A 14582-nucleotide genomic window follows, 5' to 3' on the forward strand; every position below is an offset into this window, starting at 1 on the left:
CCAGAGAGGGGGATCCAGCCCTGCCTTGCACTATTGCACCATTCCTGGCCGAAGGATTTGTTCAAAGGCAGTGTGGATGGCTCTGTTTGAAAGCCTCCTTAATTCACTTTGATTCCTCCTTTCTAAACACAAAGCCTGCAGCCCTCCAAGAGGGTGAGTCAGGCTTCAGCTGGGATTCCTGGGCTGGAGAAGTCAGGGGAGGAAAGGGGGGAGGAAAGGGGGGGAGTCTCCACGCCTGAAGGGGCTGCTGGAGGAGGGGGACCCCAGACAGGGCCTCAGGAGGTGAAGGGGAAGCCCCCGGTCTTTTCTGAGCTATGACCGTGAACTACCGCAGAAGGAGAGGAGAGATGGGACCCTGGGACCAGGCCAGAGGGTCCGGGCGGGTGGGCGGATGGGCGAGGGTGGAGTTTGGCACCAAACTTCCCATTAGTAACCCAGATGTTCCGTGTCCATTCGAGGACCCATTTGGAATGTTGGACCCCTCCCTTCTCCCCTCTCCCCCCGCCCCAAGTGGGGACTCCAGGTAACGTTCGGGCGGGGTGCGGGGGGCAGCGCGGGCGCCCCGTGAGGTTGGGGTCTCCACCAGAAGCGGAGCTTGGGCTCCGCTGCCTCGAGACAAAGTTCTATAACCCGAAGGGCTCGCACTTCGGGGGTCCCTCTGCACTGGTGCCAGAGGCGGGCACCTGGGGTGGGGAGGGTGGGGAGCCCCGACGGGCGCCCCGGCTCAGCCGCCGGCGGGGCGCAGGGGAAAGAGCCGGGGCGCCCGCCCCCCGGCCCGCCCCGGCCCGCGCGGCCCCGCCCCGGCCCGCCCGGCCCCGCCGCGACTCGCCCGGCCGCCCGGCCGCCCGGCCCGGTCTCCACCCCCTCGCCGGCGGCGCCCAGTGGGAGGCGGGGGCCGGCCTGGCGGAGCGCGGCGCTCGGCGCTGATTCGCTGCGGGCGTCAGGGATCGACAGCTTCCACGGGGCGGGGGGGGGGGGCGTCCCGGAGGAGGGAGGGGAAACGGGGGGAAAAGTGCGGGGCGCCCAGGGCGAGGTCCGCAGTCCACGTTCCCGCGGCGGGCGCGCGAGCTCACTCCGGCGGGAGCGCCCAGGGGGAGCGGGTCGCGGGGCGGCGGCGGCCAGGGGAGGCGAGGGGGCCTGGAGCGGGAGGAGGAGGAGGAGGAGGCCAGGAGCGCGAGGGCGAGTGCGAGGGCGAGGGGGCGAGGGCCCAGGGGCGAGGGAGCGAGCGGGGCCCCGGCGACCCTCCCGCCCGCGCGCGCCCGCCCCGCGGAGGCCCCGCGCGGGCCGCCGAGCTCTCCATGACTTCTTGAAGTTGGTTGGCTCTCGCTGCGTCCGCCGCCGGCCGCGCCCGCGTCCCCCGTGCGTCCCGCGCGCCCCCAGCCCGCCCCGCCGCCAGCATGGACGTCCACACCCGCTGGAAAGCGCGCAGTCCCGGCGCCCCGCCGCCGTCCCCGCCGCTGCTGCTGCTCCTGCTGCTGCTGTGGGCGCCGCCTCCGAGCCGCGCAGGTACGGGCCGGGCGGGGGCCGGGCGGGGGGCCGGGCGCGCGGGGCGCGGGGCGCGCGGCGCCGCTGTCATCCCGGGCGCCCTCGCCGCCCGCCGGTGGAATGCACGGGCCGTGGCCGCCGTCGGCTGGGGGCCCGGGAGAGGGGGCCGCGCCCGCACGGACCCCAGACTGCTGGCGGGGTGGAGGGGAGGCCCGCGCGTGGTTCCGCCCGCGGCGGGCTGACTTTTGTTCCAAACCCTGTCTTCTCCGTCCCGCGTCCCGCTTGCGCCCACACAGCCCTGCAGCGGGACGTCCTCTGGAGAGATCCGGGCAGGGTCGCCCCCTACAGTCCAGCCCGTCTGCTCCGCGGGACGCTGGGGTGGGTGGGGGAATCCCAGAGGTTTGGGCCCCCCGCGCGGGGCATCCTCCACCAGCCCCCCTCCTCCTCCAGGCGGGGCTGGCGCTCCGCTTTCTTGGGGTCAGCCTGATCTCTTGAGAGTTCCGGGCACCGGAGTCTTAGGGGACGGCAGCCCAGCTCTTGTGTCTAACAGGATTCCACATCCTTACCCCTAGAAGGCTGTCTTCCCGCTTGGAGGGCGGGGGTGGGAGAGTTGCTGCCCAAAGTTGGGATGTGGGGAATAGAGGGCCTTGGAGCCCGGGCTGAGACCCACTCAGACCATCTGCAGATGTGGTTTTCCCTGCCAGGGTGGGTCCTTAGCAGGACCCTGCTTCCCGGAGGCCTCTGAACTCACTGACTGTGTCCCTGGATTCCTGTAGTTTCAGCACGCTGAGGACCAGCCTGCCCACGGGTCGTTAGCCCCAGGTCCAGGAAAGTGCCCTGGCTCCCACCAACAGGTGGGGAGGTGAAGCCGCCAGGTGCAGAGTCAGGAAGCACAGTGGGCAGCTGGACCGGCTGGTCCTTGCCCCTTCGTTTGGGATTTGGAGACTCATGTGTCAGTTTAACTCCCTTTCCTTTCCCCTGCCCAGGGTCAGTGCTCCCTGGGCTCCAGTGGATGTGCAGGGGTGGGGCAGGGGCTCTGGAAAAGGAGTTGAAGTCCCGTCTGGGGTCCAGGGTCTGGTTTGGACTGTGTTCTTTCCCAGGGGCCAGCTGGGGAGAGAGAGGATACCAGGGGAGGCCAACAGCAAGTGGAGCAGAGCAGGGCTGGAGAATGTGGTCCTGGGCCCCTGCTGCCTCCCAGGCCTCCAGAGCTCCTCCAGTGGGGTTTTCCCCAGGCCAGGGCTCGTCCTGATGTCCCACACGTGCTGTGTGTGCGTGTATGCGTGTGTGTGTGTGTGTGTGTTACACTTTACTTTGTCCTTGCCGCCCCTCTGTCTGCCTTGCTCTGCTCTCATCCTCTTCCCGCTCAGATTTCCCTTCCCGACTCAGAACTGACCCAGGGTGGCCGACGAGGTCGAGGCTGTGGCAGTGGACATTTTTCTTTGGTTCAAACAGACTTTGGGAAGCATGCAAGAAGCTGATTTTCTGGCTGGGTGTCATAACCCTGTCTTCCCCTCCCAGGGTGGGTCCCAGTTTGAAGTCATCCTCCATGCGTGGTTGGAACAGAGGGGCTGGCTGTGGACTTGAGACCCTGGGGAGGCAGGAAAAGCCCCCTGCAGGCCCCTTGTTTCTCTTTTCTTGGAACTTGCCAGATGTTTTCTGTGAACACAGCTCACTCTCTGCCTTCTTCTTGGCCAAGCGTGTGAGGGAGTGAAAAGTCAGATTGCATTCGGGGCTGCTTAATGTCCTAACGGAGAAGGAGAGGATGAGAAATGAAACGTGACCCCAATATTTGGAAATTGAGGTCATCTCCTCCATGCACTATTGGTGGGCCTCGTTCACGTGATGGCTTTTTGCAAGGATCTGCTCGGGAGCGCTGGCCAAGTTTTGTGTGTTCTGACAGATATGGAATGGTTAAATTTCCTCTGACTCAATCAACTGGCAGCATGGACCTCCTTGTCCTCCCCGCTCCCTCCCAGAAAGACGAGTTGCTGGGGGAATCCAGCCAGCGGGCCTAGAGTTCCCCACGAACAAACCTTCTCCCTCCCTCAGCTACTTTTCTGTGGCTGGAGGATTGTTCCCACAGTCTCTGCAGGACCTGTGGCCACTCAGCTGTGCCTGCCAGGGCAGGGCGCCCTCCTGGTGTGGCACACAGCCTCTCCTCTGATGATGACACCCCGGGGGCTGTTCCTGGGGTGTTGGCAAGGGCTGCAACCTCTGGCCCCACCCTGCAGATTATTTCTGGATGCTCCCCACGGCCACACCCTTAGCCAAGCTCAGCTGATGCCCGCTGGCAGTCCCTGCCTTCGGGATGCTGGCCTCTCCTGATCTTTGCCTCTTCCACCTGGCCCCTCTTCCTGGGTCCCAGGCTTTGTCTCGTGGAACGGGTGGGTTGGGAAGGTCTGGCCCTCCAGCACAGGGGCAGTGAACCCTGGTGAGCATTAGGTCCGAGGTCCCTTGCCCACACCCCAGTGCTGCATGCAGAGTGGAGCCGGAGCCCTGGCACTGCCAACTGGGGCGGGGTGGTCCTTCCCTGTCACATGTGGCCCTGGGAACAGCCATGGAGACAGTTAACTCTGGCGATGGGTTTGCTGGTGTCACCCTGACACCGGGCTGCATCACCCTGCTGGGTCTTCACAGAGCTCCAGAAGGGTCAGGGCTCAGGCCCTGGCCCCTGGCAGGACGGCCTCCGGTCCTGGAAGGTGCTCTTTGCCTTCTCTGTGTCTCTGCTGAGCCTTGGCCGTGGGCTGCCGTCCAGGCTGGGGGGCCCAGACCAGAACAGGGCCCTGGGGGGATGAGGTGTCTGTTTGGCCAGCATAGTGGATTTTCCCTTTCCCGCCTCCTGCCTTTCTCCTCCCTCTTTCCCTGTCCCTTCTGTCCCCCTTCTTTCCTTTTTTTCCCCTCCTCTCTTTCTTTCCTCTTCCCCGGCTTTCCTTCCCTCTCTCCCGTGGAACGCTATGGTTTCGTGGAGTGAGCTTCAGTTTCCCCCATTCTCCCCATCCCTCCTTGGTGCCCAGGCCTTTTCAAAGTCAGAACTGCTTGTTCGTGCCTGGCTCGCCTTTTCGCCTGGCCTGGGAGGCGTGTGGGAAGTGGAAGTGAAGGGGTACTGGCTCCCCTTCCTTTCACAGCAAGGTCCACGTGGGTTATGCTGAGTCCCTGTGAGGGATGACTTCCTGGGGTGCCCGGGGCTGCCTGGAGGAGGTGGTATTGCAAGGGTCTTTTTGCCTCTTGGCTGGGGGGGGGGGGGCTGTGTCCATCTCTGGTTTTAATCTTGCCCTGCCCCGCCTTCCTGCCAGGACATTCCACACTGTGTCCCTAGGCGGGAGCGGGTGATTACTGTTTCCCTTTTCTGGAAAGCCCCTAGCCCCTGCCTGCCTGGGGATTTGACCCCAGGAGAGTGCGGGAATGAGAGGAAGGGTCCCAGGAGCTACCTAGATCCTCTCTGTGACAACCCTTCCCGTTCTGTCCCCAGGTCAGGGGCTGGATCTGGCATCATGTAAGCATCTGCCTAGCTTTGCAGACAAGTGAGACTGGCTTTGGTCCATAGGCTGAGTGTCTTTGCCTCCTAGGCTGTCAAGCTGGCTGGGTTGGACTGAGTCTCTGTGCCTCAGTTCCCCCATTGTAAAATGGGGATCCCCCACCTTTTGCTTTAAGGGTGACAGGGAAACAGGAAGAAGCTGAACCTGTGGAGAGCCCTGGGTACCTAGTACCTGGTGCATGGCACATGGGAAGCAGAGACCTTGTTGTATATGCCTGAGTTGTATATTTTGCATGTGCCATGAACGCACACATGTGTGTACATGTGTGTGCGAGCATGCATGCGGGTGTTTGCCCATCTGTTCCCAGGTGCTTCTGTGCTTAGTACCTGGGGTCCGAGGGCCTCCCAGTTGGGGGTTTGTTTTGCTCACAGGAGAGTGGTGCTCTGTCCTCCCGTCACATCTGCACATCTGGTGTCTGCTCTCCTCCAGGTGTTGGTTTGTACATTTCTGGCCTGGTTCACAGGTGTCGTGAGTTCCTGTCGGTGGGGCCTGCCTGGGGCCTCTTTCAGGGGCATCCCTGGGGCCATTGGAGGACATGGCCAGCTTGCAGAACAGGAGGGGAGGACTGGGAAGTGCAGGTGGCTGGATTCCCGGCTCCCACTCCTACCGGTGGTGCATACAATGGCTGGTGACTCAGTTTCCCCACCTGGGAAGCAAATGTGATTCTTGTGAGGACTCAATGCCTAACTGACTCTTGCTCAGGACCCTGAGGCAGCCAGAGGCCAGGCATAGGGGCTGTTGGCTCTGCTCCCCTCCCTGTCCTGTGAAAGAGGTGACAGGGAGCAGGACCAGCAAGCCTCCCTCCTCATTCCATGCTGTCTCAAGGGTCTGAGGTCTGTCCTTGGGCCTCTGGGACCAGGCCAAGTTCACCCCTGTACCCCCATGCACACACCTTTCAAGGAGGGACTGGGGTGGGACCTTAAAGGCCCAGGTCCACGTGTGGCTGACTGTGGATGTGGCTGGTGCAGTGAAAGGGGATCCCGTGGGAAGGGGGCATATGAGTTCCCTGCCAGTCTGCCCAGCCCTAGGGAGGAGTTAGTGGATGGAGTGGATGATGTGGGGAAGGGGTACACACTTGGATGCACTGTGTGAGCAGTGGGGTCACTGTGTGTCATCGTGTCAATTAGCCTCAACCATCAACTCATTTTTCTGGAAGATTCCCAGCCTTAGTAAAAACCACACATTAGTGGCAAATGCCACTGTTGTTTGGTGACTAAGATCTAAGAAATGGAACCACAGTCTGACCCACTTTTCTCAAAACGTAGTTCCTCAGAGCTCCGGGGTGTGCACAGAGACATTTATGCCCATGACCCGGGGCCTCTTTATTTTCTGATTCCTGGGTCTTCATGGAAAATTTAGTTTTCATTCTTTGCTCTCCTGCCAATGCCTTGGCATTAGGGATTCTGGTGGTCTCTCTTTGTTTTTAACAAATGTCACAAATTACCATCAAAGTGGATGCGTGTGAGCGGAGTGATTTCAATGGAAAGGCTCTGATCCTGGCCTTGGGGAAAAAGAAGTGATCTCCTGGTGGAGTGGATGCCCGTGTCAGTGTGTGTGGAGCCTGGTGGAGCTGCCGTCCACTCTGCCCATGGAGAGGCAGCAGGAGGACCCTTGTGTGGGCAAGAAAGGGGGAGTTCCACGTGTGCTGGCTGGGATCGGTGGACTTTACCAGACCTGTGCCAGTGGGTTCAGGGGGTCCCTGGGTGAGCGGTTTCGGGCCCACAGAAGCTTGTGTTGCAGTGGTGGTGTGCGGGAAATGCCCCACTTGGACAGGGGGCTGAATCGTGAGTCTGTTGGGCCCTGGCCAGCTCCCCCCTGTGTGCAGGCAGGTTCCCTCCATCCCTCCATTCACACAGAGGGCACTGCCTGCTGTGCCCTTCCCCAGGCTTCCATGCATGTCCAGGCCTGGCTTCAGGTCCATGCCTGATTGACCCTCTAAGCCTGGCCTGGGCAGGGGCCTGTGCTCCTCAGGGGACCTAGGGGGCTGCCTTCATTCTCAGATATGCACTCAGATGTCCAGCCAGCCCCGTTGGCACAAAACCATGAAGACTGCCCTCTGCCTCCCGTGTTAGCTGTCACTTGCATTTTCAGGTCCATTGAGCCCAGTCATATGGAGAGGCCTCCGGTCCCTGCACAAAGCCATGCCAGGTGGGTGTGGCCTGGTAGAGTGGGTGTGGCCAGGCTCCGCTGGTTTCAGGAAAATCCCTCTGAAGGTTCTACCACACACACTGGAGTGGAGTGTCATCCTGTGATTTTTGGTGGTGCTGGGGTTTAAGCCTAGAGCCTGTGTTTGCTCTCCTGCTGAGCCATGCCCCCATCTTACTTTGGAGATTAGCTCTGTCTCTGTCTGCCTCTGTCCCCTTCTCTGTCTCTCTGTCTGTCTGTCTCTCTCTCTCTGACTGTGCCTGGATGGTGGTGATTCACCTAGTCCCACCATAGCTGGAATGACAGGTACATACCACCATGCTTAGCTATTCATTGAGAAGGGGGTCTCAGAAACTGCACAGGCTTGCTCCCAATCTCAGCCTCTAGAGTAGCTAGGATTACAAGTATGAGCTACCTCGTCTGGCTTAGCTGCGCTCTCTCTCTGTCTCCCTCCCTCCCTCCCTCCCTCCCTCCCTCCCTCCCTCCCTCCCTCCCTCTCTCTCTCTCTCTCTCTCTCTCTCTCTCTCTCTCTCTCTCTCTCTCTCTCTCTCTCTCTCTGTGATGGTCCTGGGGCTTGAACTCAGGACTTGGGGTCTGAGCTTTTTTGCTTAAGGATAGCACTCTACCACTTGAGTCGCAGCTCCACTTCTGACGTTTGGCCAGTTAGTTGGAGATAAGAATGTCACAGACTCTCCTACCCAGGCTGGCTTTGAACTTCTATGCTCAGATCTCAGCCTCCTCAGTAGCTGGGATTGTAGAGGTGAGCCATCCCACCTGCCTCCGCTGTAGCTTTCCAGATATGACAAGATATGCCCAGGCTTCTTTGAAGGGCAGTGCTCTGGCAGAGCCCTGGCCCATTTGGGTCAGTTTCTGGAGCCTGTGGTGGTAGGCAGCATGCAGTCATGAAAGGCCTCACAGCTTAAATCCATCTCTTCACACCCCCCCCTCCACCTTACATTGGGCTCATGTTAGCCTTAGAGCAACGAAGCCATGTTGGAATGGGCCTGATGAACTGTTTCCTCAGGTCCTTGTGACCGTTCTTGGTGCTGGGATGTCTCTGAGTTGGCTGGGATGTGGCTGAGGGGCTGGAAGCCTTTTCTGCGGCTTCTGTCTTCCCCTTTCTCGGTTGGGGAGGATCTGGGCTGGGAGGGGAGAGGATGCTGAGAATGATTGCTTGCTTCTCTTCTTTGTGGTGGTCTTCTGCCCCTCCCTTCCCTCCTCCAAAGGGAAGACCCTATTATTCTACACACTGCTTCTAGGCAGGTCTTAGGGAGTAGGGACTGAGGTGGAGGGTGGTGAGCCTAGAAAAGGGGTCCTGTGGTGTTCCACCGAACTCCCAGGTCTGCCCTCTGAGATACCCCCTGGCCCTGCTGGCTGTGCAGCGGGTCTCTGCATTGCTTTCACTGCTGACCATCTGCCCAGGTGACCGTAAGGACAGGATCCCAACGGGAGGCCTGCAGCCTCTCGAGGGCCTCTCTGTGGTTCCCAGGAAAGCTGTGACCACTAATTCACCACTTCCAGACTCCGCACTGTCACCTTGGTGACACAGCATCGGGGAGGGATGAGAGCATTTCCTTGGGGACTCCATGGTGCTTACAGAGGGTTGCTGACCTGAAGGCCCTGGCCAGGGGGGTGGAGGGTGGCTGATTCCCACAGCCTCTGACCTGGCCAGCTTCTCAGTGGGGAAGAGAGGTTGTATCTCTCTCGCTGTGCATCGGGGCTCCGCCCAGCAGAGGCTGCCTGCAGAACCTGTTCATGCCTCAGTTTCCCCCATTTGGGAAGTGATGTACAGTTTCACTTGTCCTAGGAGGATTGAAGGGCCTTGGGTGTCTCCGTTGTGCAGGAGCGGCCCAGCCTGTCTGGAGGCTCGTCCCCGCTCTGTGACTTAGCACAGCCTCTACCTGGGTCTGCACACATCACGCAGGGAGCCCCACCGGCGACAACGCCAAGCTTGGTGCTCACTGATTGGCACAGGGACCCAGGGGCCGCCCCTCTTCATGTTCTCTAAGTCCCAGCAAGGCGAGGTGGGTGGGTGGACCTCAGCCTGCCCCTGATCCCAGAGTACGAGCTTGTGAGTCAGGGTTCACCACAAGGGGTCTGCTGTCTCGTCAGTGAGCTGCCTGCGGGCCGGCGTCCAGGAATGCCCACTGGTGCCCAGTGCTGGCAGCTCCCTGGCTCTGGGGCTGCGTGGTGGCATGAAACACGGAGGACCTACAGGGCTCCCCCCGTGTCTGAGACTCGGGGGGCACTGGGGACTGCCGGGCTGCCAAGCAGGAAGGCCCCGCCCTGGTTGTCCTCACTTAGTCCTGCAGCTGTGGCAGCTTCTCCCCTCCACCCTCCCCGCCGCCCTCCAGGAATGCCTGGCATGGAGGCCAGGTCCCCAGGGAGATGCAGCACGCTGGCACTTTGCAGAGGGCATATGACTGCCCCGGGGGCCTGGATTTAAAAGGAGCAAAGCAAGGTGGGGGGCAGGTCCAGCCTGCTTGAAGGTGGGCTTGGAGGGGCTCAGCAGTAGACCGAGGCTACAGAGGGAGGCTGGGACCCCACACGGCAGCCAGTCTCAGGGCCCTTGGGGCCCTGCCTTGTGCATGTGGACCTCCAGGACCTGGAGAGCAGGCTGGACCTGCCAGGCCACCCCAAAGCGAGGCACTGGTCATAGGTTGGAGAGACACTGGACAGACCAGACAGGTGTATGTCCTAACTTTTGGGTCTGTCTGTCCATGCTCCATGGCCACTGCATTATGGTTGGCTTATCTCTTTGGCTTTTGAAAAGAAAGTGGGAGGGGAGGCAGAGGGGCTTCAGGATGTGACATAGAAGGACCTTGGAGGCCACAAGAGCTGTCGGGACCAGGGCAGGCTGTGGACCCCCGAACACTTCACTTGACCTCTCTGATTCGAGCCAGTTTACCGCCCCCTGGAAGAGCGGTCAGCTGAGGAGACCAGAGGCGCCATGGGCAGTGAGATTCCTGTAGGTATCAGGCCGTCAGCATCAGGGTGGGAGGTCCCTGGGGAGATAGGTGCCAGCAGGACGGCGGCCCGGCTGTCAGTTACCGGGTCATCCCACCTCCTGGTGGGGATCGAGAGGCACTGCCAAGTGTGGAAGGAGGAAGGTGGCTGCTTGCAGATGCTGGGCTGAGCTCAGCCAAAGCCACACCACCATTGCAGCGGGGTTCACTGGTGACCAGGGCAGAGCCAGCAGGGCCAGGGTGCATCTGAACCTTAACCTAATTCCCTGGAAAGACTTGGGATTCAGCTCTGTGTCCTGGGGCACCAGGGCCCACCGGTGGACAGGCCCCGACCCCAGAAGGAAACAGAAGCCCTACGGGCCACTTTGCAAAGGAGTACACGCAGTGTCGGAGCAGTTGTGGCTTCTGGTAGTCTCTCGACTTTGTGACTAGAGGGACAGGACGTGGTGTCCTGGCCCTGGGGTGGGCATGTTCTTTTTCCCACCTAGTAATGTCACGGTGGGCTGTGCTGCTTCGGTCACCGGACAAGAAACCTGGCCGTGAGGCCTGGAACGGGTCACTGGACCGCTGAGCTGAGTCGGTTTATCTGAGCAGCAGAGGCACTAGAGATAGGCCAGCCACAAGGACCGGAGGCAGTGGGGCTCCTGTAGGTGTCAGGGTGAGTCCCCGCTCCAGCCTGCAGGCCTTCCTGGCAGGCTGGCCCTGCCCCCTGTGTTTACCAAGTCCCTCTGGTGGGGCAGCGTGGCGGTCAGCAGGCAGGGAGGGGGGGTCCTCTGCTGGAAGGCTCTGTGGTTCATGGGCCAAGGCCCATGGTCTCACTCGTCCCCTCACTCCCCTTCCTCCGGGGAGTGAGTGGGAACCCGTGGGTGTGGACGTGGCCCATCTCTTCAGTGCTGCTGCGGCCGTCGATGGGGAGGGCCCTGCCCTGGTCCCCCAGGCCGGGATCAGCCTGTCCTCACACGCCCTGCAGCTTTCCCAGCCCTCTGTGGACATGTTCCTTCTCCCTTTATTGAGGCCAGGGCCTGGCCAGTTGTAAACAGCTGCCTGGCCTGCGTGGGCTTTTAGGCCCTGGGGAGGGGCCGCTGCCCAAGTGTGGCCCGCGGGCAGATGGGGTGACACAGGTGGAAGCCAAGGGCCTCCCTTGCCCCCTGGCCTGGCTTCTACACCCTGGACATGGGGGAGGCGGAGCCAGGTAGCTGCTGGTCCTGTGTTGTGTTGTCCTGTCCTGCAGGGGGCCTGGGGACCAGATGGGGACAGCTGAGGAAGATAGTCTCCAGTCTGGATGGGCAAGGGCGGTGGTCTCTCCAGGCAGGCCCTGCGCTCCTCCAAGCCCTTCCTCACTCTGGTAATTTAAGTGTGGGCCAAGGTAGGAAGTCTGGGGTGTTGGAAGACTTTTTCCTGAAGGTGAAAGGACTGCCCTGTACTGCCCTCGTCCCCCCACCCCCCCACGGCCCCTCGCTGCTTTCCCCTTGTCTGATCCTCACCACACTTTCCGAGCCACGGCGCCTGGAGTTTCTGCAGTGAGCCACCAGCCCAGATTTGGCTCTGTCTCCTCGTGGAGCGCACCGTGGTCAGTGCCACACGTGCAGTGAGCAGGGCTCTGCCCCAACCACCCATGACTGTTCTTTTTCTTTGGGGGTCTTCATCCCTCACTTAGGGGCTGAGAGGGAGTGGCAGTGAGGAGAGCTGACCAGCAGCAAGGCCCCTTGTTCTCCCTGCCCTCCTTGCCTTCCTTCTGAGCCTCTGGCCATGGTGGGTGTGGGCACCAGGCGGCTTGGCATCCAGGGGGGATCTGAGCTTTCAGGGCTCCATCATCAGCACTCCCCCACCCCCGCCCCAGCTCCTCCTGTCATAGATGAGCTCTGTGGGATTAGCTCTTGAGCCCTGCCTCCAGCTGCAGGCGGGCTGCGTGCTTAGGGGGAACAGCCCTGTTCTCACTCAAGTGCCGTCCCAGTGGAGAGGAAGGCTGATGGGGAGCCTCATGCCTGCTGTACCTCAGCTGACACATGGGGAAAGGACCTGGGTCTGTCCAGGCAGGCCAGCACTGCTAATGGTGTGTGTGTACGTGTGTGTGTGTGTGTGTGTGTGTGTGTGTGTGTGTGTGCCTGGGGGTGGGGGCACTGTGTCCCCTCGTCTCCAGGCTGGGCTGAGCAGTCCATCAGAGGTCCCAAGAGTGGAGCTGTAACCTCGCCGGGGTCCAGGAAGCAGAATCAGGGTGTAATCCGCATCGTGAAACCCTTGGCATTCTAGAAAAGAAAAACACAAACCCTGAGCACAGGGCCCTGGCTGAGCCTCCAGACTCCCCCGATCTTATGCTAAGCACCCTTATGATGAGGGACTCTGGGCTTGCCAAGGACGGCCCTACTGGGGCTTCTCCTGGCTTTCTCTCCACTTATCCTTGAGTCCTTTGACAGTGTTCCCTGGGTGGTCCACCTGTCCCCATCCATCCCACCTGTCCCCACCCCATGCATGTCCCAGGCTGACTGCTGGGAAAGGCGAGGAATTCCAGTGTGTGGGAAAGCCATGGAGTCAGGCTTAGCTTGCATGTGTGGCTCTGTAGCTGTTGGTTACTTTGGTGGCCACAGTTCGCTGTGGCAGTTCCCCCAACGCTGCAGAGAGGATACTACCCAGGCTGGCCCCAGGCTTATCCCAGGGGCCCCACGGGCTCAGGGCCCAGTGGGTTGTCCAACTAGAGGACACAGGTCTGGACAGAGGGAGGGGTGACATGCTTCATCTAAGCAGTTGGAGTCACCTCGAGGCTTCCGAGCAAAGGGCTAGCTTGTGACTGTGTATGTGTGTGTGACTGTGTGTGTGTGTGTGAGTTGGGCACCTAAGCAGAATCCAGTGCCATCTGTCTGGCATTGCTGACTTGCCTCCTGGGCATGTGACTGACCAGTCTCTTGTGCTCCCCGGGTTGGGTGCTTTCTCGCTGTGGTTTTCACCCCACAGCAGCCCCTGGAGGGACTCCCAGGTGACCACCAACAGCCAGCCTGCCATCGTCCTGAGCGCATCCCCTAGTGGTCACCTCCCTCCTGGATCCATCTACCTCCTTACCTCATAGCGCTTCTACTTAGGTTCTGGAATGGTCTCCTGCCCACCTTCTTCGCTCTTTCTTCACTTCCGAGCCTTTCCCTGGAGAAGCTCCCGTCCTGCAGGACTTCCTGGTAGGGTGCTCCCAGATGCTGGTACCCTGGGCCTAGATGTGTGCAGGGAGCCTCCCTTCCTGAGCTGAAATTAAGCCCGGTCAAAGACAGCCCCTACCATGTCCTTTGTCAAAGGACAACCGTAAAGGATGCAGCCTGTCAGTATCTTGGTGAACATGTCAGTTCCTCTGCACAGAGAGGGGCTGGGTTCTTTGCGTCATTGAGAAGCTGTTTCCTGGTTTGATTTCTGTGGTGATATAGCAGCCAGGGCACGGGCCTGGCCTCCCTCTGGCTCTGGGCTGCTGCCCATTCGTTAGCTGTTTCCCGTGGAGTCCTGCGGTTACCTTCTTTTCCATTTCTCCTCTCCCGATGACCTGGTTCTGCCTTGCAGGTTTCAGCAGCACTGACCCTGATTTTCAAGCAGCTTTCCTGACGTTTAGCCAGACTCATGCTGCTCTCTGGTCAGGAACGTTCCAACCTCTCCCCAAGGGCCCCCCATGGCCTTTGGGGGGGTGGATGGTGGGAGTGTAGACAGTTCATTGTGAGGTTTCTTGCTAGAGCTCCACCTCCTGGCCCTGCAGCTCTTTGGCCTCCTCTCACCTCTGATCTTGCTGCTGACCTCGGAGCGTTTCCAGCTCTGAGATGAGGTGGGTGTGGGCCGCTGCCAGCCGGGCTGGGACCCAGCCGATTGGCCTGGGTGGGATGAGCTGGTTTTGGAAAACTGTGCTTGAATCTGTTGTTAATCATGTGTTCGTTGAGCCACGAATTCTGCACCAATCTCCATTGTGATTCTCAGCTTGGGCTGGTGTGTCAGTGGGTTGGACTCTGCCTCTTTTGAGAGCCTCCAGAGTAGGGAACTCGATTTATTCAAGCTGCCACTTCTAAATGGATCTCAGCCACCATTCTCCTGGGTGGACCTTGTGTCATGGCTGGGTCTGGTATTCGGTGCCACCAGGCATCAAGGAGGCATGCCGTGGGTGGGTGGCGCTCCCCTCTTTCCTGGGCTGCCTTTGAGAGGAGATCGTTTTGGGGGGCTGGTGAGGAGCAGACTCCTCATCCTGCCAATGAGTTGGCCGCGGGCGGGAGGTGCCAGGACCCAGGCAGGAATCTGTGACAGTTTCACATGGGCTGGGAAGGAAAGGCTTAGTCACTGAGCTGGGCTGGGACAACCAAGAAGCCATTTGGGACAAAGCAGTTGGATCTTGCCCTTATTCTTGTAGCAAATGCATTCCAGATGGATCAAAGATGTGAACTTAGGGAAAAAAAACACACAGACCACAGAACTACTAGAAGAAAGCATGGGAGAG

The 14582-nt window shown here is 60.4% G+C and overlaps 1 protein-coding gene across 2 annotated transcripts in view; it reads left to right on the top strand.

Moving 5' to 3' along the window:
* The first annotated feature begins 1042 nt into the window (after window positions 1–1042).
* Col5a1 (collagen type V alpha 1 chain) overlaps window positions 1043–14582 on the top strand; it is a 127559-nt gene continuing 114019 nt past the window's right edge. For both annotated transcript variants that reach the window (XM_090330902.1, XM_090330903.1), the window contains exon 1: window positions 1043–1506. In XM_090330902.1, the coding sequence (XP_090187028.1) occupies window positions 1398–1506 (109 nt within the window). In that variant the 5' untranslated portion in view covers window positions 1043–1397. The remainder of the gene's footprint in view (window positions 1507–14582) is intronic.

The sequence above is a fragment of the Megascapheus bottae genome, chromosome 3 (assembly GCF_031878675.1).
Source record: "Megascapheus bottae isolate mThoBot1 chromosome 3, mThoBot2.hap1, whole genome shotgun sequence".
Taxonomy (NCBI): Eukaryota; Metazoa; Chordata; class Mammalia; order Rodentia; family Geomyidae; genus Megascapheus; species Megascapheus bottae.